Source organism: Xyrauchen texanus, chromosome 4 (assembly GCF_025860055.1).
Source record: "Xyrauchen texanus isolate HMW12.3.18 chromosome 4, RBS_HiC_50CHRs, whole genome shotgun sequence".
Classification (NCBI taxonomy): domain Eukaryota; kingdom Metazoa; phylum Chordata; class Actinopteri; order Cypriniformes; family Catostomidae; genus Xyrauchen; species Xyrauchen texanus.
In genome coordinates this window covers 26,587,358-26,613,561 of record NC_068279.1, presented here as the reverse complement: position 1 = coordinate 26,613,561, position 26,204 = coordinate 26,587,358, and the positions used below count along the sequence as shown (strand labels likewise).

Below are 26,204 nucleotides of genomic sequence, written 5' to 3'. Positions count from 1 at the left end.
AGTTTGCATAAATTATTTTCATTTTATTTTCCTTTTTATTTTCAATATTAATTATATGTATAATTACTGTTAAGATTACACTTTGAATATGATAATTTATAATAACATTTATAATAATTTGTTTTCATTTTCATCATTGATCTTGCATAAAAAAATAGTTGCAGTACACTGAGAACAGGGTATTTGTATTAAATAAATGTGGAGGCAGATTCCACCAGCACAGACTGGTGCTATGTTTAGTTAACAACTCTGACTCATTCCACATTAGTTAGCAACCATTACACTGTCTTATCTGCACTCGTTTTCATTTCCAATGTTTTCATTTAGCTACTGCTTTTTTACTGCTCATGTTTTCAGTGAAGATTGTCCATTTCTTTGGCCAATTAATGAATCATATACATTGTCAACCTCTTTAGTGTAAATGCATTTCCTCTGTGAAGGCAATACACTCACACACCCACACATAATGTTTCACTTTTATGCCAGGAATACCTATGTAAAAGATCCAGTACTGTGTGTTGGTTTGTGAGTGTTTGTGATTTGTGCTGGGTTCCTCCCTTCAATTATTGCATTCTGGAAAGAGACCCCAGAGCTACCGATCCACATGGATGGAAAAACATGCAACCCACATACACACACATTTACCTACAAACACACAGAGAAACATCCGGAAATTTTTTTTACACCATTTTTTAATTTTTGTCTTTAATAGTTTATTTATTTTTTTATCACATATATTTATTTATTTATAATGTTTATATATACAGGTATAAGTATGTATATATATATATATATATATATATATATATATATATATATATATATATATATATATATATATATATATAACATATACATAGCTGCAATAGAGCCATAGTGTATAGAGTATAGACACTCTCTCTGCCATTCCCATTGACCTATAGATCTCCTGCCCACATGCTTCAGAATACACCTCCAAAATACTGGGTGAAAAAAAGGATATTTCTATACACAGCTCAAAACACTATCTAGCCATTCTAATGATGCACCATAACATGCATTTTCTGGAAATGTCCATAGTATAAAATCACTTTTTGTCTTGTCCATCACATAACAAATGCAAATAAACCCAATTATTATGACATCTTTGTTTTTTCTTTCTATTTTCTTTTTGGCAATTAACTGTTTTTATTTTATTTTAATTTTTTTATTAATAATGGCTACACTTCAATGTGTGAAATACATGGACATTGCATTATTGATGTTATAATATATGTACATTAATGCTTTGTGGGCTTGTGAAATAGGAATTTGGGAATTGGTGTGGTCAATGTGGATTATTATGTGAGAATGAAGTCTCTTCTTGCCCTTGGGCAAATGTGGGCTTGGCTTATAAGAAGTTCAATGTTCATTTTCTCTCCTTTCATTTTATACTTAATAGCTATATCTATAAAACTATGCAGAAAGAAACAGAGACAGAAGAAAGAGAGAAATTAAATTAAAGAAAGCATGTGGGGGAGAGGCATAGAGGAGTCTGTGCTGAGGTTCAGTTTTATTCTTTGCTCCTTTGTCATGAGGGATGTCATAGCATTGACCCTGAAGAAGATGGCATATTTTAACATGCTTCAGAGTCATTTGCTGAACAATCCATTTTCTCTTTTGACAACAAGCACCTTAAAACAATTTACTTTCTTAACTGTCTCATTCTCTGCTGGAAGACTTTTATTGTTCTGTGGGGTTCAAGGATATCTGAGTGTGTCTGTGTCTGTTTGCAGTGTAAAGTGTTCATGTAAAGAGTTTAAGCCCCCATTTTCAGTCCGACAACAGCAGAAAGAAATAAATTCTTAGTTTGAAAGTTCATAATTTTACTATCCACAAACTTTGAATGCCAAATTTAAATATTACTTACAGCTACATTCAACTATAGTCTTTTTACCCTATCCTTCTCTCACATTGTTTGAACTATGCATAAAAATTGCAATGTCAAGTTTGCAGCGCAGGGCGTGACACTCGCCTCATCAGCCACTCCCAACCTCGTCTAAGCCCTCCCCCCAATTCGCTGTCAGACATAAGCTGATTCGCTAGACTGGGTGCGGCCCAAGTTGGGCACAGAGGACAAATGGGATACATCCTTTTTCCGGATCTCACAAATGGACTTCCTGCGAGCCCGGACGCCACGGATCGCTGCCTTAATCTTTCGCCAACCCAGGTGGTTAAGCTCGGCCAAATTCAGCACCACACAGATCCCACTAACTGCAAACATGAACACCAGGAAAACTGTCTTCTCTGTGGGACGCGACACGTAGCATTCCACCTCCTTCACGCAGGGGTAACGGTCACACTCAAACATGGCGGGAACATTGAATCCATACAAGAAGTACTGGCCTGCGAGAAAGCCAATTTCCAAAACGTTCCGGAACACAACCTGTATGACGTAGAAACGAGAGATGCCCTCTTGCTGACGTATCTTGGCACTTTTGGAGTATGTGACCCCCTGTGGAATGTTGGGAATATCTTTCAAATCCAGACAATCATGGTCATCTTTACTTTCTGGGTGCACTAGGATACCGTTGATGTTTCGGAGCTTGCGGCTTGGTCCGTGTCCGTGATCGATGTACGGGCCGTGCAGGAGGGTGTATCTGTGATCTTTGTGCTTGGCAGACTGGTGCACAGAGTAAGTGATAAAACAGAGGCTGGGTGTGCAGACCAGGATGATCTGAAAAACCCAGTAACGGATATGAGAGATGGGGAAGGCTTTATCATAGCAGGCCTGGTTGCAGCCTGGCTGCAGAGTGTTACATATAAACATAATCTGTTCATCTTCATACACCTTCTCTCCCACTATACCCACGATCAGGATCCGGAAAATCACCACGACTGTCAGCAGGATCCTTTGAGGGAGTGAGAAAAGAGAGAGGAAGAGATAGAGAAGAGAAAGGGAGTGGTAGAAACAGGATTGAAGAAAGAAAACAGGAAAAAGGGGAAAAAAAGAAGAGATAAAAAGATTAGCATTGAGTTTTAATCTTGTGCCGGGCTGAAGAATAGCACAGTGTTAAATTTATTTTCTAATTTCCTTTATCTAACATACACAGCAAAACACACAGCAAATAGCCAGTGATTACTGTAAGAAACAGAGGTAAGCAGATTGTATTTATAATTAATAGATTACCAGCCACTGATTTAATGATTTACTGAATTTAGTGGGGCAAAAAAAGTTAGGATTTGAAATATCTGTGGAAGCCATTCAAGAACATCTTTAACTTTCATTCACGTGTGAGTGTGTGCAGGCATATGCTGCCTGATGATGATATCTGGGGCATACTGCAACAAGGCTATCAGAGCATCAAGCTGGTTTTGGGATATGTGTGTGTGTGTGTGGGGGGCAGGTTTTTCCTTCATTGTGGGAGCAAAATGTACACACAATGATAGTAAAACTGAAATCACCTGCATTGTGCAGATTAGCCAACAGTCCCCATGAGGAAAACAGCTAAATAAACATTAAATAATATTGTGATGAGGGCATAGAAAATATCATTAGCTCAGTATAAAAACACAGTGAATTGTACCACAAACACACATCCGATGACTGTGATAGATAAGAACAGAGGAGACGCTTGTGATCAAAGTACAGCCACCACACAGAGAGAATCCCACAATTACACATCCAGCATACTAATGTGACAAACATACAGTACATACATGCATACAACAGAGCATTGATTCTGCTTTGAGTGTTCTGATGAGAATTACTACACTTTCAACCATTAATGCATGACTGAGTCTCACGTGAGCATGCCATTTAGAGCAAAACACCCTTCTGTCTCACACAGACACACATCTCGCTCTCAACAGATGCAGCCCAAGCACACAAACCATCCTAGCACACACCTACACACACACACACACACTTGTGCAGAGACTGTCCTTCACTCAGTGATTATAACCTTGCTCTAGAACCAGCCATTACGTCATTCATTGCAGGCTGGTCTTGATGCAGAAACACACAAACACACAACCAATGTGTGAGCTGTGAGCAAATGTTATTAATATGAATTATTATGAATTAGGGTTATTATACTGTATAGGCCTATATATAGTACACTTATTTTACATTCTGTATTGTACAAGACTTCATTGTATAATCATACAATACTTAATTTAGGCCTGTCCAACCTGTTAATCTACTAACCCTTAACAAAGGAATATTATTCTGTTCAACATCAAATGATTCATATTGCCCTCAGTCCAAGATTAATTAAGCATATTGGTGCTGGAAACGAAAAGATTGCATGTTCAAACCCACATGAGGTGATCCTAAAAAATATGTCTATTGTGCCCTTGAACAAGGCGCTGAACCCCATATTTCTATACAGTGTCTGTCTTTGTAACTTAACATAGGACCAAACTGTCATTCTATGACAAAGTTGCGTGAATGTTGTTTGGTGATAAATAATAAATATATTATTCTATTCTATATTATGCATTGTTGTGATTCAATTAGAACCTTAAAGCTGAAGTGTGCAATTTCTGCGGCACAAGCTTCACCAAATAAAATGGCAAAAAATATATATTGTTTTCCCACCTGTTCAGACAAACAAATTGTCAATGTGAATATAAATTATTTATTTGTGATGTGAATAAAGAAAACAGACACTGTTCTGGTCACCAAAGATCTGGTCACCCAAACTACTGAATTATATCCCATCAATTATTACACTAAACAAACACTATAATATAATCTCTCCCCAAATTCTCACTCTCATCTCTATCTTGGCTAATTTTAATATGGTAAGTAATTTAATGTAATGTAATTAAAAAGGATTATAAACTAAGTTCTGAATCATCCATAAATGTTCTTAAAATGTGTAAAATTAAAATGTCTAGGTTACTATTGTAACCTCCGTTCCCTGATGGAGGGAACAAGACATTGTGTCGAAGAAACGACAAGGGGTCTCTCTCTTGAGAGCCTCGTGCATCTCTGAACTTGAGAAAAGGCCAATGACAAATTGGCAGACAGAATTTGCATGTCCCGCCCCAAGACATACGGGTATAAAGGGAGGAAAATGTGTCTGTACATTCAGGTTTCACTTCGACATTGTGTCAAAGAAGCGACACTAGGTGTCCATATTCAATCACGCCATGCGCTGAACCGTGTACGTGCACTGCTGACACAGGTGCGGGCAGGCAGTTTCGTGCCAAAGCAACAGGCCGCATCAGACTGCACATACCCTTCCCCAACGCCCCATAAAATCGTCAGTTCCCGGAAACCCAAATGGGGGAACAAGTTGACATGCCAAGCATGGAAGCAGGCTGCGCCTGCCGCGCCTTTTCTCTTTCTATGTTTCTCGCATAGAGTCAAAGCAGCTGGGGCCATATTAACCTTATCACACACATCAAGGAAGGCATTCCTTTCCAACTCCTATTCTTTCAGGGGGAAAAGACCCCACAGAGACACCACCTGCCCAGGCTAGGGGGAGGTAAAGAGTGGCGAAATACGTCACATGGGTTTTCAGGCCACACGTGGGAATGACATGGTGGTAGATCCTACCTGCTGCGAGGGAGGAGTTGCTACAACATGGCGACCAGGGGGAAGCGGGGACTGCCCAAGGGAGATGCAGGTCCATCCGTAGGGGGACTGTACCATGGAAAATACACACAGGGGGGATAAGTCCACACAGGGGCCCATCCTGCGGAGCACCTATTCCAGTACAGAGTAGTTTCAGTACCCATAGTGGGTCATGCCGAATGGGAGGACCTTGTACTGATACGCCTGGCCGTTGAACGCGAACCGTAGGAAGGGTCGGTGTCGAGGCAAGTTAGAGATGTGGAAGTACGTGTCCTTCAGGTCTACCAATGCAAACCAATCTTGATGCCGGAGACAAGTTAGAATGTGTCTTTGCATGAGCATTTTGAACGGGACTTTGTGCAGGGCCAGGTTGAAAACTTGCAAGTCCAAGATCGGTCGTAAGCCTTTCTTGGGTACGATGAAGTAAGGGCTATAGAAACCCTTCTTCATCTCGGCTGGAGGGACAGGCTCAATCGCGTCTTTGAGCTGAAGGGTCACAATCTCTGCATGCAGGGTGTTGGCGTCTTCGTCGTACACAGAGGTAAAGTGGACGGCGGCGATAGGGGGCGGGGGCCTGGCGAACTGAATCGCGTAGCCGAGTCGGATGATCCTGGCCAACCAGCGCGATGGGTTGGGAAGTGAAAGCCACGCGTCCAAGATCCGTGCAAGGGTCACTATGAGGACTATCGTTTTTGATGTACCTGGCAATGCTTCACAGCGGGGCGGAGCAGGCAATATGGCGTCGGGAGGCAGAAGCGTGCCGAGAGAAAACTCGAAGCATTTACCTTGCTCCGCACACCCGGCAGGGGGCCTGTTAGTGACTGAGGAGGAGGTCCCATGTAGGCATCCTCTGGACTCGTTAGAACCAGCCGGCCGGGGGGCAGCAGTCATGGGACCGGAGGCGGGGGGTCCGTGTCCGACATGCTGGGACTGTTGAGGTGTGGCTCCGGGTTTCCGTGAGAACGGCATTTGCAGGCCAGGTGACCCCGAGAGAGAGGAAATTCTCTTTTATTGAGAAAACAAACTGAACTGTAGATTCTCCTCCCGGCCCTCCACTGGGGGACGGAGTGGTCTGCTTACCAGCTCCTGTCTTCAATCCGGAGAAAATGTCTCGTTCCCTGGGTCGTCCGTCTCAGGAATGCTTGGGAGCCTTCCGGGTCCTCGAGGACTTTCGGGAGATGCGGGGCATGCGCTTCCTGTGGGGCGCTCGACGCTGCGAGTTTTCTGGAAGCCACAGGAGGACGCCCTCGGCAAGCAGATGGAGCACGGCCCACGCTAATGGCGTGGAGGGGCATGATGTGAGAGATGGCCTCCATCTGTTTCTTCACTGCTGAGAACTACGGGGTGAAGTCCTTTACAGAGTTGCCGAAGAGACCGAACTGGGAGACAGGGGCATTGAGGAAGCGTGCCACTAGTCCTGCATCTCGACCAGGTTCAGCCAGATATGTCGTTCCTGAACCACGAGGGTGGCCATCGCCTGCACGAGTGTCCGCACTGTGACCCTTGTGGCCCTGAGGGCGATGTTGGTCACTGAGCGCAGTTCCTGCAACACGTCAGGGTGAGGACTACCCAAGTGCAGATCTTTGAGTGCCTTGGCCTGGTGAACTTGCAGGAGGGATATACCCAGCGAAACCGAGCCCACTACCATCCCCAAATCGCCTACATCGCCAGCCGGGTCATCCTCAATCCCATGGGAAGAAGGAGCGACGCAGGCCAGAGTTGTTTTCCAGTTTAGGAAGGTAAGCCGCGACCGCAACGTTGTCATGGTAAGGTTCACTTTAAAATCTTTGATAGTGATTGTAGAGCGGAGGTCTGACTCTGGAGGTCAGGGGAGGAGTGGCTGCCATCCCCCTGAGAGGGTGGAGGAGTGATCGAGGACCACGTGACGGCGCATCAGAGAACCGATGAGTGAGTTTCTTTTTCTTTCTCTCCTCTCTCTCTCTGTCACTCCGTGTTGTCCATTCTCTGGCTTATTTTTTTTGTTTTTCCTCTCCTGTCTCCTCCCAGGTTGAGGAAGGCAGGGATGACAGTTAGAGAGTGAGAGTGAGAGAGAGAGGGAGAGAGAGAGAGAGAAATACAGGCAGCTGCCCTGTGTGTGGTTATGTTTGTGTGTTTTTGGATAAGTTGATCATTAAAATATTATTTATATTGTCAAGTCAGTTCTCCCTCCTTTCCCTTTAATTGTGTTACAGTGATAAAGGCAAACAGATTTGGCTTGCTATCCACAATTGAGAAGATCGAGCACAAGTTGCCTTTCCTGGACATTATTAATTATGAGAATAAATGCGGAGTTGAGTTGTTGGAGAATTCCAGAAGAGGTTTATCAGAATGGTGCAAGCAGCCATTAATACGTTATTAGCATTGTCATGGGCAGAATTCATCGAACTTGCTCCTTTTTCCCAAGAAGTAACGTGTTTGGCAGTTAATGCGAAGTGCTAAGACTATTGAGACTAACAGTGACATAGTGGTGAAAAGCTATATTTGTGCTGTTGCTTTGAATCAGTGGCTGAGAGGCTAATTATTAGCTCAGCACTGTCTAAGACAATTAGCACTGTTTTTCTGAATTAATGGACATGGTAAATATTTGCACTGTGCTAAGTAGGGCAGTTGAGACTCTTGATAAAAGTCAACAGCTATTTAATAGAACAACAATAGATGTTCCTCAGATGTACAGTTGAAAAATGGTGGATCCTTCACATTATAATAGTTAGCGTTGCATACAAAAGATAAGCGTTAGCTGTTGAGCTCCATATCATTGGCCAAGGGCCATGGTGGTTCTGTAAATTAGCAGCACATCCCCCACTCCCTGCTGCCATTACTATGGCAACCACATAGTGAACCACTCAGCACTCCACTGTACCAGAGTGATGGAGAGAGAGTGCACATGCAAGAGAGAGAGAGAGAGAGAGAGAGAGAAGGAGGGAAAGAGGAATGATTGATGGAATATTGGGACAGAGAGGAGAGAGTATGGAATTAAATGAGAGATGAATACAGTAAGTGGACATACCAAGGGCACAGAAAGGAACAAGCCTACTTGTGAGGAAAGAGAGGGGAAACAAAATGCAAAATAGGTATAGGGACTGGGTTAGAGAACATTCTGTCATAATTTACTCACCCTTATGTTGTTACAAATTCATATCTGTGTCCTTTCTTCCACTGAACATAAAAATATATGTAAGAAAGTATTACAGCCTCAGTCAACATTCACTTTCATTGTATGGAAAAAAGTAGCAATGGAAGTGAATGGTGACTGAAGCTGCGAGTCCCTATCATTTAGCCAAACACAATATTGTGTTTCACAGAAGAAAGATGATAATGTGGGATTGGAACAATATGATGGTGAGTAAATGATGACAGAATTTTTAGGTAAACTTTTCTTTTAAGGTGAGCGATGAGAAACATATAAAGAAAGAAAAGAGAGGTGAAAGGCCTACATTATAAGAGTGAATATGACAAGAAACAGAAGAATGGAAGAGGAGACAGATGGGAAGAGCAGAGGCTGACTAGGAGCAGCAAGACAGATTCAAAGAGACAGATGGAGAGACTGGGAGCATATACAGAGAATCACAATGTATGTTTGAACTAAAAGCAAAGCCAACAGAAGGACTAATTTTATGGCACTTGCTGTGTGTGTGTGTGTGTGTGTGTGTGTGTGTGTGTGTGTGTGTGTGTGTGTGTGTGTGTGTGTGTGTGTGGTGTGTGTGAATGCAGAAATGCACCTCACAATATGCTTGTAGTGTGTCAGTTTGCAGCAATGTAATTTATACAGTGTGATGGTGGGGCTTGGTCTCTGTGTGTGCGTGTGTATGTTATCAAGCAGCTGGAAATATATACGGTATACTGACTCTATGTTTAGATAAGACTGCAGAGCTTTCTGTGCCATTGTTGTTTCTTACGGCCCAAAACATTCTCTATATAAGTATGCAAATGCAGACGTTTCTAGCTAGATTTATTACAGTGTTCTGAAATATGTCAGGCCGCAATTCATATTACTCTCCCTACACAGAAGTATGCCTTGCCTTATCACAATAAAACATGCTATAGCAGACATAAGCGTAAACTGTCTTCTACAGCTTGTGCCGTGAATGCAACATCATGCTAAAACTTTGTAGGAATGCATTATTTACGTTTAGCCACTGTGTATTTATTCTGTGAGCAAATGTGTCCCCATGTGGCATACCGCTATGTGTAAAATAAAACAGATTTTATTTCTGGTAGCTTCTGATAGGAGTTTCTTGTATTGAAAAAGTGTATCATTACAGCATCCTCTTCACAGCTTGTCAATTATTCACAAACTTCAGAGCTTTGCAGAGATTTTGGTAACGCTTTAGAGTACAGCCTGCAATTTTCAGTGTAAGTACACAGAATTTACAGGGTACCTTTATGTAATAATAGTGTACCTATAAATTACTTATGTGTAGGTATAAGGGAACAATATGCAAAGTTTGGGGAATTAAGGGGTAACTATTGTAATATTACATGGTATGTATGACCTATATTGCTAAACAACATGGAAAATTACAAATAATTTATACTGTAAGTATTTTATAACTAAGGGTAACTATTCTAATAGTATATATATATATATATATATATATATATTACGTGGTATATATGACCTACTATGCTAAACAACAATCTTACGCTTATGCAGCAATTTGGCAAGAACATACACTGCGTACCTTTTGTAATAATACATAGGTATTTTATTACATATATATATATATATATATATATATATATATATATATATATATATATATATATATATATATCATATACATACACAAAATATATCCTTTACGTCATAACCTTTATTTTACAAACAACTGATTTAAAAACAGATTTATAACACTTTTTCATTTAAATCAAACATTGTCAACGTTTCTTTTTAAATAATATAGACATGACAACAAGGTATCACAAAATACGGCAGTGCCTATTTATGAAAGCACATGGGAAAATAAATATAAACCTATATTAGCTTAGCCACATTTAGCTTGACTTCACATTACACATATAAGCTCACAAATATCGCTCAGTTTGCCCGGGCGGCCAGCTTTAGGAAGAGTCCTGGTGGTTCCAAACTTCTTCCATTTACGGATGATGGAGGCCACTGTGCTCATTGGGACCTTCAATGCTGCAGAAATGTTTCTGTACCCTTCCCCAGATCTGTGCCTCAATACAATCCTGTCTCGGAGGTCTACAGGCAATTCCTTGGACTTCCTTGGTTTGTGCTCTGACATGCACTGTTAACTGTGGGACCTTATATAGACAGGTGTGTGCCTTTATAAAAAATCATGTCCAATTAACTGAATTAAACACAGGTGGACTCCAATCAAGTTGTTGTAACATCTCAAGGATGATCAGTGTAAAATGTGTAAAAAGTGAAGCGCTGTGAATACTTTCCGGATGCACTGTATATAAACAACATGGAAAATTACAAATTATTTATAATTTAAGTATTTTATAACTAAGGGGTAACTGTTGTAATATTACGTGGTAATACAGGTATATATAATACCTATGTATTATTACAAAAAGGTACGCAGTGTATGTTCTTGCTAAATTGCTCGCAAACATAAGATTGTTGTTTAGCATAGTAGGTCAAACCAGGGCCGGCGCTACCTATAGGCGAACTAGGCAGTTGCCTAGGGCCTCGGCCTTGGAGGCGGGGCCTCCAAAACTTACACATGCTTATCCACCAATCAAGAGCAGCAAAATACTATGCTGTTTGTCCATTGGAAATAACAATTGTCATTCACCTGTAGTTAAACCAATTAATATCACCGTTTACATGCGAGTCACTCCCAACCTCTCAATTTATGAATGAAGAGATTGTAAATGAATAAAATCCAACTTTTCTGCAAATTTATCTGATGGTGCCGAAACGAACTCATTCTTCAGGGGCTGCTAAGCGTAAGGCTAAGCAGGCAGGCAAAGAAAGTGCAGCTTGTGATTCAGGTATCATCTATTTTTGAGTGATTGTAATGTATTGTAAAAAATAAACTGATTCTAACGATCAGCGTCATTTTGAGATAGATCATTTGACGGTTATTTCCAGTTCAAAAGAGCACGAGCACCGTTGATGGACTGAATTCGCTTCTGACACTTTGAATCCGAGCGTGTGTAGCTACAATGCAGACTTTTGTTAGAAAAAAGAAATACGTTCTAAATGAACCATCCGAAAGAGTCTGATTCGCGGAAATGAATCGGACTTCCAGTCACTGTTGGAGAGATAGAGGTGAATTCATGATTAACTGTTGAACTGAATCTTACAAAGGAGTCGATTCTCCTTGATGGAATCGATTACAACCTGTGGTATAGAATCTTGATTCCTAACGCCTCTGAATCAAGGAATCGAATCAATTTCCAGTCCTAGTCAGGAGTTGACTCACAAAATACTACAGAAAAAGTAAAGATTGTCAGTCAAAGAGCAAACACACTATACTAAAGCATTGTTTATTATGTTTTAAAACAGTCTGTATATCTTCTAAAACGCAGATGTTTAGCCTACATTAACTGCTCTAGTCTATCATAATAGACGCATATAGACCATAATAGACTTCATTTATTTCGTTTTCCAATCATAAATACTGTTGCAATATTTATTGACAATAAGTATGCAATCTTAAGCATATGAATAAGCACACAATTACAGTTGACGAAATTAACTTGTCTTTTCACTTCCACTAGCAGCTGATTTGTGTATCATAAGGTATTTCTCTACAATACATACCTAATATAACTATATTTGGTCTAACAAAAACAAAACTGTTCATTATCCCAAATAGTGGGTTAGTGTGTTACCATAAATAAATTACTGAACAAATTACTGCAAAAAACTTCCTGACTGCTAAAAAAAAAAAAGTTATTAAATTAAAATTAAACTATTAGGGAATTTTTTGTTTTAAACAAATTATTTTTTACAGTGTAGAAAAACAAATGTAGCCTAATGACATTATTTGTTTTAAACATTACCTGTTGTAGGATCACTGATGAGGTTTCTAAAAGCCAGCGGTGAGTCAGAAGAACAACAGGGCAAAGAGAGAGAGGAGCAAGAGAGTAGTCAACAGGGCAAGGAGAGTGAAGATCCAGAGAGTGATTTTGAGGCAGAGCATCAACAGGGCAAAACAAGTGAAGATCCAGAGAGTGATTTTGAGGCAGAGCATCAACAGGGCAAAACGAGTGAAGGTCCAGAGAGTGATTTTGAGGCAGAGCATCAACAGGGCAAAACAAGTGAAGATCCAGAGAGTGATTTTGAAGCAGAGCATCAACAGGGCAAAACAAGTGAAGATCCAGAGAGTGATTTTGAGGCAGAGCATCAACAGGGCAAAACAAGTGAAGATCCAGAGAGTGATTTTGAGGCAGAGCATCAACAGGGCAAAACGAGTGAAGGTCCAGAGAGTGATTTTGAGGCAGGGCAACTACAGGGCAAAAAGAGTGAAGGTCCAGAGAGTGTTTTTTCTGTGGTAGAACATCAAGTCAGCAAAGAGAGTGAAGGGCCAGAGAGGAGCCATGAGGTTGAACGCAATAGTAATGAGAGAATGGAAGTCATTGAGTCTGGAGGAGACAATGTCAGACCTGGAACATCAACAAAAAGTGAAATAGGAAGCACAGTACCCAAAGCTCAACCTGTTGATCCAGCCTTGTGGCCTGACACAATTTCGCAAAGTTACAGAGCAGAGGCAGTGCGAAGAGGACCATTTAAAGTCAGAGAAAGTTATGTTTTTCAAAAAAATATAGATGGACGAGCCTTTTCACACAGTCTGTGTTATAGAAAAATGCCTAATGGTGAAAGAGTCAAACGATCATGGTTGTCATTTCAGAAGTGAATGATGCAGTCTTTTGCTACAGCTGCAAACTTTTCTCTACCCAAGTAATTAAGCTCATTAAAGGAGGATTGAAAGACTGGAAGAACATCCACACCATCCTGCGCAGTCATGAGAACAGTTCTGAGCATATTAGCACCATGCAGAAGTGGAGGGAATTAGAATTGCGGTCTACAACAGGTCAAACCATAGACCAGAGACAGATGACCCTTTTGGAGGAAGAAAGACAGAGGTGGCGGAATGTACAGTCTCTTGCTGAGAGGAATCTTGGATTTAGGGGATCCACAGACAAACTCAATGTTTCTGATAATGGTCATTTTCTAAAGGAAGTGGAGCTCCTGGCAAAGTTTGATCCAGTCATGCAGGAGCACTTGGTTAAAATCAAAAATGGAAGTACACACACACACTACTTGGGGAAAGACATACAAAATGAGCTGTTGAATCTGATGAGTAGTCAACTGACCAAAGAAATTGTTGCAAAAATCCACACTGCAAAGTACTTTTCTATCATCCTTGATTGTACACCAGACATTAGCCACCTGGAACAGATGTCTATCATTCTAAGCATTGTGGAACTACAGCCAGAGCCAGAAATAAAATAATATTTTCTGGGATTCTTGGTTGTGGAAGAGACAACTGGAAAAACAGGCTGAAGGACCTTCAGATTGACTTCATGGATTGTCGAGGTCAGTCATATGACAATGGTTCGAATATGAAGGGCAAAAAGCAAGGTGTACAAGCCAGGCTGCTGGGAAAAACCCAAGAGCCCTGTTTGTCCCATGCGGGGCACACACGTTGAACCTGGTTCTGGCAGATGCTGCAAGAGCTTCAAAGGATGCCATTGGATTCTTTGGACACCTGCAGAAACTATTCAGCTTTTTTTCAGGATCCACTCTATCCTGGTCTATTTTGAAAAAATATGTGGATCTCACTCTTAAATCATGGAGTGACACAAGGTGGGAGAGCCGATTGCAAAGTGTTCAGGCTGTCAGGTTCCAGGTTGCCCAAATCAGGGAAGCACTTGTAGAAGTACGACAGAGTTTATCTGACCCCGTTTCTAAAGTGGAGGCCCAAGCTCTTGCTGAAGAATTGGGGTCTTATCGCTTTTTGATTTGTTCAGTTGTGTGGTGTGACATTCTGACACTTGTCAACCAGGTCAATAAGCTTTTCCAGTCATCCTCTATGCGACTGGATGTTGCTTCAAACTTGATTACGTCCACCAAAGCAGCACTCTCACAGTATAGGGCCTCTGGCTTTGCTGCAGCACAAGCAACTGCAAAGGATCTATGTGAAGAAATGAACCTAGAGGCAGTTCTCAAACAGAAGAGACTACGTAACACCAGAAATCAGTTCTCTTATGAGGCTGCTGATGAGCCTCTGACCGACGCACTGCGAAACCTGGAAGTGACATTTTTTAACACAGTTGTGGATGTAGCACTTCATTCTCTTGAGGAGAGATTTCAGAACATGGAAAATGTTAGGGACACTTTTGGTATCCTTTTTAATTTTAATGATGTTGCAACCATGTCAAGAGGTACAGTGAAGAAACACTGTGAAGACATTGAGAAGGCACTCAGCAAGGAAGGACATGAAGATATCTCTGGAATTGAAATGGCAGAAGAGATCCTCAACCTTCCACCATTACCATCAAAACACACAGCCCTGGCGCTTCTGAAATTTCTTCACCAGAAGCAACTGCAGGAGATATTTCCAAACCTCTGGATTGCTCTCAGAATTGCAGTTACCCTGCCAGTAACCGTAGCAGCTGCCTAGAGAAGTTTCTCAAAACTGAAGCTTTTAAAAAATTACCTGCGCTCCACAATGACTCAGGAACGGCTTAGTGGACTTGCTTTAATCAGTATTAACAGAGAACTCGCACAGCAGATTTCTTATGAAGTAGTTATTGATGAGTTTGCTTAAAAAAAAAAGCAGAAGAGTGCTTCTGTAGGTGGCCATGGAATAAGAATAATAAGTGCTTGTCCAGATGACTTTTCAGATGATTTTTTTTTTGTTTACCTTAATTAAAGTTACATTAATATGCACATTTAAGTAAAAATATAAAAATACTGATAACAGGTTTTGTATAAATAAAATGGTTAGGAATCATATTTGTTTTCAAGTCTTTTTTATTAAATTATGTTTTATTAACAAAGTTCGGGAGGAGCACATTCAGATAATCAACGAGATAAGAGGTATATATACTGCAGACTTACCTCTGTTCATTGACAGTTTATCAGCATCCCTCCACCGCCCCCATCTCCTCACTTTGATTTTAATAATCTCTTATTGGATGTAAACAACACAATCCAAAATACAATGCAATCCAATGTAACACTGTGTAAATCTGGCCAAAATTCAGAGCCTGGAGCCCTCCCCTGGACAGCATGCCAAATACGCATAATCTTTACTCTATTTAATTTGATGTAAGTGTGAACTCGTGAATTCTGAAAGGTGGAGGGGAGGAGGGCATGGCGGGGGGCCTCCAACATACATTTTGCCTAGGGCCTCCAAATGTCTAGAACCGGCCCTGGGTCATACATACCACGTAATATATATTATATGATATATAATATTAGAATAGTTACCCCTTAGTTATAAAATACTTAAAGTATAAATTATTTTAAATTTTCCATGTTGTTTAGCATTATAGGTTATACATACCATGTAATATTAGAATAGTTACCCCTTAGTTATAAAATACTTACAGTATAAATTATTTGTCATTTTCCAGGTTGTTACCCTTTTTTCCTCAAAATTTGCATATTGTTCCCTTGTACCTACACGTAAGTAATTTCTAAGTACATTATTATTACAAAAAGGTACGCTGTACATTTTGTGTACTTACGCTGTAAATTGCGGGCTGTACTCTAAAGTGTTACCAAGATTTTCAGCTCATTTTCTCCATCTCCCTCTCAATCTTCTCTTTTTCTCCACAGCAAAACACACACTCACGCTTCAAACAAAACAAAGTCCCTGGTAAGAGACCATGAAACTCAGCAAAAAAAGAAACGTCCTCTCACTTTCAACTGCTTTTATTTTCAGCAAATTTAACATGTGTAAATATTTTTATGAACATAAAAAGTTTCACCAACTAAGAAAAAAATTGAACAAGTTTCACAGAAATGTGACTAACAGAAATGGAATAATGTGCCTCTGAACAAAGTGGGGTCAATATCAAAAGTAACAGTCAGTATCTGGTGTGGCCATCAGCTGCATTAAGTATTGTAGTGCATCTCCTCCTCATGGACTGCACCAGATTTGTCAATTCTTGCTGTGAGATGTTTCCCCACTATTCCTCAATTCTGGGGGGAATGGCCCAAGCCCTCACCCTCCAATCCAACAGGTCCCAGAAGTGCTAAATGGGATTGAGTTCCGGGCTCTTTGCTGGCCATGGCAGAACACTGACATTCCTGTCTTTCAGGAAATCATGCACAGAACGAGCCATATGACTGGTGGCATTGTCATGCTGGAGAGTCATGTCAGGATGAGCCTGCAGGAAGGGTACCACATGAGGGAGGAGGATGTTTTCCCTGCAATGAAAACAATCTCAGTCCGATGATGCTGTGAAACACCGCCCCAGACCATGATTGACGCTCCACCTCCAAATCAATCACACTCCAGAGTACAGGCCTCAGTGTAACGCTCATTCCTTCGTCAGTACACACAAGTTCAACCATCACCCCTGGTGAGACAAAACCGCTACTTGTCAGTGAAGAGCACTATTTGCCAGTCCTGTCTGGTCCAGCGAAGGTGGGTTTGTGCCCATAGGCGACGTTGTGCCTCACAACAGACCTACAAGCCCTCAGTCCAGTCTCTCTCAGCATATTGCGGACAATCTGAGCACTGATGGAGGGATTGTGCGTTCCTGGTGTAACTTGGGCAGTTGTTGATGCCATCCTGTACATGTCCTCCAGGTGTGATATTCGGATGTACCAATCCTGTGCAGGTGTTGTTACACATGGTCTGCCACTGTGAGGATGATCAGCTGTCTTTCCTGTCTCCCTGTAGCGCTGTCTTAGGCGTCTCACAGTATGGACATTGCAATTTATTGCCCTGGCCACTTCTGCAGTCCTCATACCTCCATGCAGCATCCCTAAGGCACATTCACGCAGATGACCCTGGGCATCTTTCTTTTGGTGTTTTCAGAGACAGTAGAAAGGTCTCTTTAGTGACCTAATTTAAGTAAGCTATCAGTTTCTTAATGACCGTTCCACAGGTAAATGTTCATTAATTGTTTATGGTTCATTGAACAAGAATGGAAAACATTGTTTAAACCCTTTACAATAAAGATCTGTAAAGTTATATGAATTTTTACAAAATTATCTTTAAAATACAGTGCCCTGAAAAAGGGACGTTTCTTCTTTTGCTGAGTTTAGTTGACAATCTCATCCCATTACATAAAGCTGACCTGCATTGGGTGTCCCAGTGCCCCAATGCCTCTCTGCAGACAGAGCTATTAAGCATCTTAATTTAACTTATCTTTCCATTGTCATCTATTGTTTTAATATGGAGCACATTTTATTTATATTGTTACCTCTAAACGCTCTCAGAAAACATTTGCAATTCTAGATTTAATTTAAACATTACTCAGTTCCTTGATTAAGCCATTTTCTTGGGGGACCCCTTAGGAGGGACATTTGGTCCCCAGAAAGATAGCAAAACATTTTGCTACACATTTCCTGTCTCTCATACACAGTCACACGTTGAGCATGTGCAGGAAAGGACACAGGGAAAGATATGTGATCAGGAAAAACAGTTATCCTTATCTCTCTTTCTCTCTCTCTCTCTCTCTCTCTCTCTCACCCTCTGTCCAAATTGTCTCTCTAAAGTCATGGTTCAAGTGCACAGCTAATGTTCCACCTAATTTTCTCATGATCAGTTCATTTGGTTCTGTCTTTCAGGAATTTGTGATTTCATTTAATTAATTCCTTGTGTTTTTTTTTTTTATCGGAATATAAGGCATTGCTAGCTGTCTCTTGTTTGGAGTGGAAAGCCTTTTATTTATTTATTTATTTATTTATTTATTTATCTTCACTCAGACAAGCAAAAAAGAAAGTCCTTTTTACTTTATTTGCCAAGAATACATTGTGGCTAAACATTATGTACATTGTTCCCCATCTGTCGCTCTCTTCGACGTTGTGTTGGAGAAGCGACACTAGGGGTCTCTCTTGAGCACCGAATATACCTCTGATCTATGAAAAAAGGCAGTCAGTATGAGAAGTTGGCAGTCAGTATTTGCATACCCCGCCCCCGGACATACGGGTACTAAGGCGAGGGCACGCAGCTGTGGGCCTTTGGAGAGGGGCCCCGCTGCGCTGGCATATCAATTGCCTAGAGTTGTTGACTGTTTTCTTTGCCCTGCGGAAGTTTCTCCCGTTAATTCGAGACAAACATGTAGTAATCAGGTCAGACAGCACCACTGCGGTAGCGTACATAAATCGCCAAGGCGGCGTATTCTCCCGCCACATTTCACGACTCGCCCGTCGTCTCCTCCTTTGGACACAGCAGCGACTCCAAAAGGTCTCCAAAGGACTCAGGCACCTCCCATTGGTACGCCGAACAGAGGCTCCCCCTTGGGGCAGACGTGCTGGCACACAGCTGGCCCACGGGGCTACGCAAGTATGCATTTCCCCCAGTGAACCTTCTTGCACAGGTGCTGTGCAAGGTCAGGAAGGATGAGGAACAAGTCACACTAATGGCTCCCTATTGGCCCAACCGGGCCTGGTTCTCAGACCTCGTGCTCCTCGCGACAGCCCCTCCCTGGCAAATTCCCCTGAGGAAGGACCTTCTTCCGTGCAGGGCACGCTCTGGCATCCGCATCCAGACCTCTGGAAACTTCACATCTGGTCCCTGGATGGGACGCGGAAGATCTAGCTGCTCTACCACCTACCGTCGTAGACACGATCAACCAAGCCAGAGCCCCTTCTACCAGGCAGCTCTACACCCAGAAGTGGCGCTTGTTCACAGATTAGTGTTCTTCCCAGGCTGAAGACCCACAGAGGTGCGCAGTTAGGTCAGTGCTCTTATTCCTGCAAGAGAGGCTGGAGGGGAGGCTGTCCCCTTCCACCCTAAAGGTGTATGCCGCTGCTATCGCGGCTCACCACAAAGCAGTAGACGGCAAGTCCCTTGGTAAGCACGACTTAATCATCAGGTTCCTAAGAGGCGCCCGGAGGTTAAATCCCTCTCGGCCAAGCCTGAGATCTCGGTAGTCCTTGCGGGCCTCCAGAGACCTCCCTTCGAGCCGCTAGAATCAGTTGGACTCAGGGCCCTCTCCCTTAAGACTGCCCTGCTGATCGCGCTCGCTTCCATCAAGAGGGTCGGGGACCTGCAAGTGTTCTCTGTCAGCGACACTTGCCTGGAGTTCGGTCCGGCAGACACTCATGTGATCTGCAAGCGCTGCCCCGGGAGGAGGCAGACCCACCCCCTTCATTGCTGTGTCCGGTACGTGCTTTGCGTACCTATCTGGACCCTACGCAGAGCTTTAGGCGTTCTGAGCAGCTCTTTGTCTGCTTTGGGGGACAGCATAAAGGAAACACTGTCTCCAAACAGAGGCTTTCCCACTGGGTAGTAGATGCCATTTCATTGGCCTATCACACCCAGGCCGTGCCCCCCCCCCTTGCGGGTCCGAGCTCGCTCAACGAGGAGTATTGCGTCCTCATCCAGGGGCACCTCCCTAGCAGACATTTGAAGAGCAGCAGGTTGGGCAACACCCAAAACCTTTACGAGATATTACAGTCTCAGGGTTGAGTCAGTTTCAACCCGTGTTTTCTCAGGTCCAAGCCAGTAGTACCACGCTGATGGGCTGGCCGGGTGAATCGCTTGCATATAGCGCCCTTTCCCTCGGTTGAGGTAAAAATTTTTGTCTTTTTTTCCCAGGAGATTCCATGTCTCGAATCACTGGTCAATTCCTCCCTAGCCCTCATGGGTCCGCAGTTCAGCGGAGGAACTTGCCGACCAAATCCACTGCGGGTACTCAGTATACTCTGTACTGGAATAGGTGCTCTGCAGGGTGAGGACTCCTACTCGGACTCCTCCTGCCTGTATTTTCCTCGATACGGCCCCCATACGAGCGGACACGCATTTTCCTTGGGTAAGTTTCGGCTGCCCCCCGGTCGCCGTGTTGTAGCAACTCCCCCTCGCTGAGGCTGGATCTACCACCGCACCACTTCCATGTGTCGCCTAAAAACACATGTGATGTATTCGCCACTTTACCTCCCCGCCGGGTAGGTGTGGTCTCCGCAGGGTCTTTTCCCCCTGAAAGAATAGGAAATTGGGTAAGACCCCCTTCTCTCAATGCATGTAAGGGCCCCGGCTGTCTATTGCTCTATGCGAGAAACATAGATAGAAAAGAGGTCCGGCCAGGCTTGGCCCATTCCCAGGTTGGCAAGCGTCGCCATGTTCCCCTGTCTAGGGTAACCAGAAGGATTCCGACGACTTTTTTGGGGCATTGGGGAAGGGATAGTGCAGTCTGACACAGCCGGTCATTTGGCACGTAAGAAATACCTGCCCGCTCCTGTGTCAGCAGAACACGTACACGGCTCAGCGCATGGCGGATTTAAATTTGACCCCTAGTGTTACTTCTCCGACACAACGTCGAAGAGAGCGACAGACAGGGAACGAGACGTTATGTCTTCCCGGCCACGTCACTGAGCCGAACGGCTCCTCAGATAAATCCTGAATGAACTCTAGTATTTTCCTCGCCTTTGTACCCGTATGTCCGGGGGCGGGGTATGCAAATACTGACTCCCAACTTCTCATTCCTTTTTTTATAGATCAGAGGTATATTCGGTGCTCAAGAGAGACCCCTAGTGTTGCTTCTCCGACACAACGTCTCGTTCCCTCCATCAAGGAACGGAGGTTAAATTCTTAACCTAGACGTTTTGTACTGTTTTTGTTTTGCACTGATTTATTTGTATGCAGCACAGCTGTAAACAATGTGGCAATACCAATGTACAAATATTCATCATTCCAATAAAGCACCTTAATGTCTGAATAATTATGTGGATTGTACGGCATGTGTGGAACAGGTTTTTCCTACATTGTGGGGACCAAATTTCTAATATAAATATTTATGTTAAATTAGTACTAACTGGTCTGTTTTCTTTAAAATTTGTTATTGTTTTTCTTCATTCAGCTGAATTGGCATACTGTTACGTCATACTTTATTGCTGTCATCTACAGCAATAAAGTATGATATTTTTTTTTTGGCTCTCGGAAAGCATGAAATACAAGTATTCTATTAACTCACATAAAGCATTACATATGAGGTGCTAATAGTTCTGTCTGTAAAGAGTTATTGGGGAACTGGGACACAAAGATTATCAGCTCTAAATATATTTTTGTTTTAGAAAATGCTTTCTTACCAGGAGCATTGTTTATTTGAAGAGTGAGTGTGTCTGTGAGTCTGATGATCTGAGTGTGTGTTTTGTTGTGGAGAAAGAGAGAAGATGTACAGAGAGAGAGAGAGATAGAGAGACAGACAACAAAAGTGAGCTGAAAACCTCTGAAAAGCTCTCTATGTTTGTGAATAATTTACAACTTGTGAGGATGCTGTTAATATGAGTAAACTTTCCTTGTGCTTTCAGACACATAAAAATCCCAAAACTTTTATAGACTTATTTTAACCAAGATTGTGGGATGTTTGTGTTTGTAAGTGTTGGTGTAGGAGCTAATGATTAAGGTTGGGATATTGGGGCAGTCACAGGAGATGAATATCCCCACAGGAAGAGCAATATTTTATTGGGTACCACCCATCTATTTCAAGACGTAATGTTTCTCTCTGTCACTCTCTCTCTCCCTCTCCCTCTATCTCTCTCTCTCTCTGTCTCTCACTCACCTGCTTTCTTGATTTATTGAATGATTTCTCTTGCACATGTTTAGTGCGGTTTAAATCTCTGCATTTACACAAGGTGCGTGTATGTCCACACACGTGCAGAAGAGATTATGAAAGATAAAGGCTGATGATGAGACTATTTGATGATTCTGTATTTAATCTGCAAAAGACTATTAGATTTGAGCATGATCATTGCCTTTGACTTCAAACTACACAAATTGTTCTTGTGATGAAATAGAAGAGAATGTGAACAAATGCAAATTGTGCTAATCCATATGTTGCTCAGTCCAGAAAGAAAATTGACAACAGTACAGATTGCAGTGTTGTGTCCACTCAAAATAACATATTAGACCATATTAATTAGACCTCTCCAAATGATCCAGAATGCAGCAGCATGTCTGGTCTTTAATGAACCTAAGAGAGCACATGTAACACCACTTTTTGTCTCTCTCCACTGGCTGCCGGTTCATGCACGTATTAAATTCAAGGCCCTGATGCTGGCATACAAAACAGTCACTGGGTCTGCTCCAGCATACCTAAAACCATTTATGCAGAGCTACGTTCCCACCAGAAGCCTGCGGTCGCCTTGTCGTATCAAAACAAAGAGGCACCAAAACACTTTCCCGGACTTTCAGTTTCATCATACCACGGTGGTGGAATGACCTTCCCAACTCAATCAGTGAAGCTGACTCACTCTCTATCTTCAAAAAACGGCTAAAAACACACTTTTCCAAAAGCACTTAACCGGTCACAAAAAAAAAAAAACTTAAATCTGTTTTGTATACTATTCTGATGATAGTGAAACTTTGTAATATGGCACTTTTTGTACCACTGTCTCCCTAAGATGATTCGCTGATGTTTTCCTCTTTTGTAAGTCGCTTTGGATAAAAGCGTCTGCCAAATGATTAAATGTAAATGTAAATATATTAGAAAGCAAACAGAAAGCTATCAGTTTGCACACACAAACATGTAGCTGAGTAGTGTTTTATTGTCTTTTTGCTGTAATCAGTTGGGTAAAAAAGATAGATTAGGCTGTTTGACATAATTTAGACCCATGTGTACAGTACAGTATGTCAGTGCTAAAAAAGAATCTGGCAACAAAAGTGGCTGAGAAATTCTCAGAGCTACTCTGTGCTTGATTTTATGTGTGTTCTAAGGGAGCATTGGGCTGTAGCAGCAGATTAATTATTGTAGACACTTTACTCATCTGCTCTTTCGTTCATTCATTTATTCAGTCTGTCGCTAGATATCAACCTCAAGTGCTTGATCAGACCTCAAAGGAACAGCGAGAGGAACAAAAAATGTCTAGAATAGCCAGGGACAGATTATGAATTGCAAAGAATTATGATATTCCAATTATCTCGACGGGCCCCCCTACTGTTGTAGTTTTCATTGTTGATGGGTTTTCAAACGGGTGGAATCACCAAACTGGATCGCGCAACCTTAAAGCCCAGGTTCTTAAAGGTCCCAACCTTAAAGTCAAGGGCCCCTGGTAGTCAAGGGCTGATCGGTAATCCATCCCTGAGAATAGCACTATATAAATACATTTGTACTTACTTTTTCTTACTTTAAATTATCTATATTTTTTCACATCATTTACACTCCACACCCATAAAGACAAAGCAAAAACCAGATTTTTTGATCTGCAAATTCATTAAAAAGGAAAAACTGAAATATCACATTGACATAAGTATTCAGACCCTTAATGCAGTACTTCGTTGAAGGACCTTTGGCAGTGATTACAGCCATCTCTGGAACTCACCAGAGTGACCATCAGTTTCTTGGTCACCTCTCTTACCAAGGCACTTCTCCCCCAATTGCTCAGTTTAGCCAGGTGGCCAGCTCTAGGAAGAGTCCTAGTTGTTCCAAACTTCTTCCATTTAAGAATTATGGAGGCTACTGTGCCCTTGGGAACCTTCAATGCAGCCAGTTTTTTTTTTTTTTTTTTTTGTAGCCTTTCCCAGATCTGTGCCTCAACACAATCCTGTCTCTGAGCTCTGCAGGCAGTTCCTTTGACCTCATGGCTTGGTTTTTGCTCTGATATGCATTTTTACCTGTGAGACCTCATATAGACAGGCGTGTACTTTTCCAAATCATGTCCAATCAACTGAATTTGCCACAGGTGGTCTCCAATCAAAGTGTAGAAACATCTCGAATATAATCCAGAGAAACGGGATGCACCCGAGTTACATCTCAAGTGTTATAGCAAAGGTCTGAATACTTAATGTCAATGTGATATTTAAATGTTTTCTTTTTAATAAATTTGCAACATTATAAAAAAATCTGTTATTGCTCTGTCATTATGGGGTGTGTGGATTTATGAGAAAAAAAAAATATTTAAAGGATTTTAGCATAAGGCTGCAACAAAACAAAATGTGGAAAAATGAAGTGGTCAGAATACTTTATGAATGCACTGTATATAACAGGGGTCCTGTTCCATCTCTCTAATCACTAAAGGGTCCTCACTCTTGAGAGCATTTACATCCTTATAGCCAATATGTTGTCCCTGTTTAGAAATACATATATTTCTCTGTTCATACTCTGACAGACCCTCTGTCACAAATGCACATACACACAACCATAGGAGAAGGACGTGCCCATGATGTGTGGCTACCTGCAGTTAAGGATAACAAGTACTCTTAGCATTATAGAGACACTCTAGAGTCTATGATGCAGCCTATCGTTTATTCAAAATTAACGGGGGGTGATGCCTTGGGTGTATTGTGTGATGCCTTCTGTAAAACTAAACTTTACCAACAACAAAAGCTGCTTTAATGCAAACAAATTAAATGTAAATAACAATTTCAAATTTCAAAAGTTTTTATTTTTCTAAAATCTTAATTTCCACTTCTCACCACCCCCCAACCCCTAAACAAAAACACAAGAACACCCCTTTTGAGCCACATATATGGTATATACTGTGTGTGTGTGTGTGTGTGTGTGTGTGTGTGTGTGTGTGTGTGTGTGTGTGTGTGTGTGTGTGTGTGTGTGTGTGCGAGAGTGTGTGTGTGTGTGTGCGTGTGTGTGCAAGTGTGTGTGTGTGTGTGCGTGCGTGCAGCACTTTAGCTCTTACCTGCCGATCATAGTAGAGTGCTGCTGAACCGCAGCCTCCAGCAATCTTTCCAAAATAGTCCACTCGCCCATGATGCCTCAATTATGGATCTCACTCCACTTCTGACCTTCAGCCTGAGGAGTCACAAGCTCTGCCCTCGGCAACTTTTTCAGTGTCCCTCTGTTGACCTTTGATCAGACTCGTTGGGCTCCCCCTCAAAGCCACCGATGTGTGCGTCTATATGCGAGCGTGTGTGTGTGTGTGTGTGTGTGTGTGTGTGTGTGTGTGTCAGGGTAGCGCTCTAGAGCAGAGATGAGCTAGTGTAGCATCTGCAGCAAAAAATCTGATGATGCTGAGACACAGAGACTTCAACCATACTGCATCTCTCTCTGATACACACACACATACACGCTGTCTGTATCTCCTCTTTCCCCTTTTCTCTTTAACTGTTTTATCTCTCTCTTTCTCTCAGGGTTAAGAACGCTTTGCCTACTCTTGCATCCTACCATATGCTTGTCTTCTTATAACCTTACAGGTAGACATGCACACTCTTACAAACACACTCTATACCTATCTAACACTTTCTGCCCTACATCAGCATACACACTCCTATCACGCTCTCACACACATACATTCACTCTCTCGTTGGTAAATGCCGGTTTTCTTGTCCCATTAGTTGAGCTAAAGGAACACACATGCAGAAAAATACGCCGTAACAGATGATGCAGCTCTCTGAATCTCATAGCAATGCCTGAGTACACCCTTACACATACACACACTCTGCTGTGCTCCAGTGTGTGGTGGCAGCAGCGGCAGACAAGGATCGTCAAGGTTACGTTCAGTTGAAAGATGAGCCCGTAGTCATGTCTGCAGCAAAGGGCTCAATCCCCTCAAACCTAAGCCTCTCTTCTCCACTCGCTCACTCTCTCTACACCTTCCCCG

At 42.1% G+C, this 26,204-nt stretch overlaps 1 protein-coding gene across 1 annotated transcript; it reads right to left on the bottom strand.

The window, feature by feature from the left end:
* Window positions 1-906: 906 nt before the first annotated feature.
* Window positions 907-26,204, bottom strand: gjd1a (gap junction protein delta 1a). The gene is made up of 2 exons (XM_052117922.1): window positions 25,284-26,204; window positions 907-2,870 (listed from the first exon to the last, which is right to left on the bottom strand). Exons 1-2 carry the CDS (start codon window positions 25,352-25,354, stop codon window positions 2,042-2,044), a joined length of 900 nt encoding a protein of 299 aa, XP_051973882.1. The 5' UTR covers window positions 25,355-26,204; the 3' UTR covers window positions 907-2,041.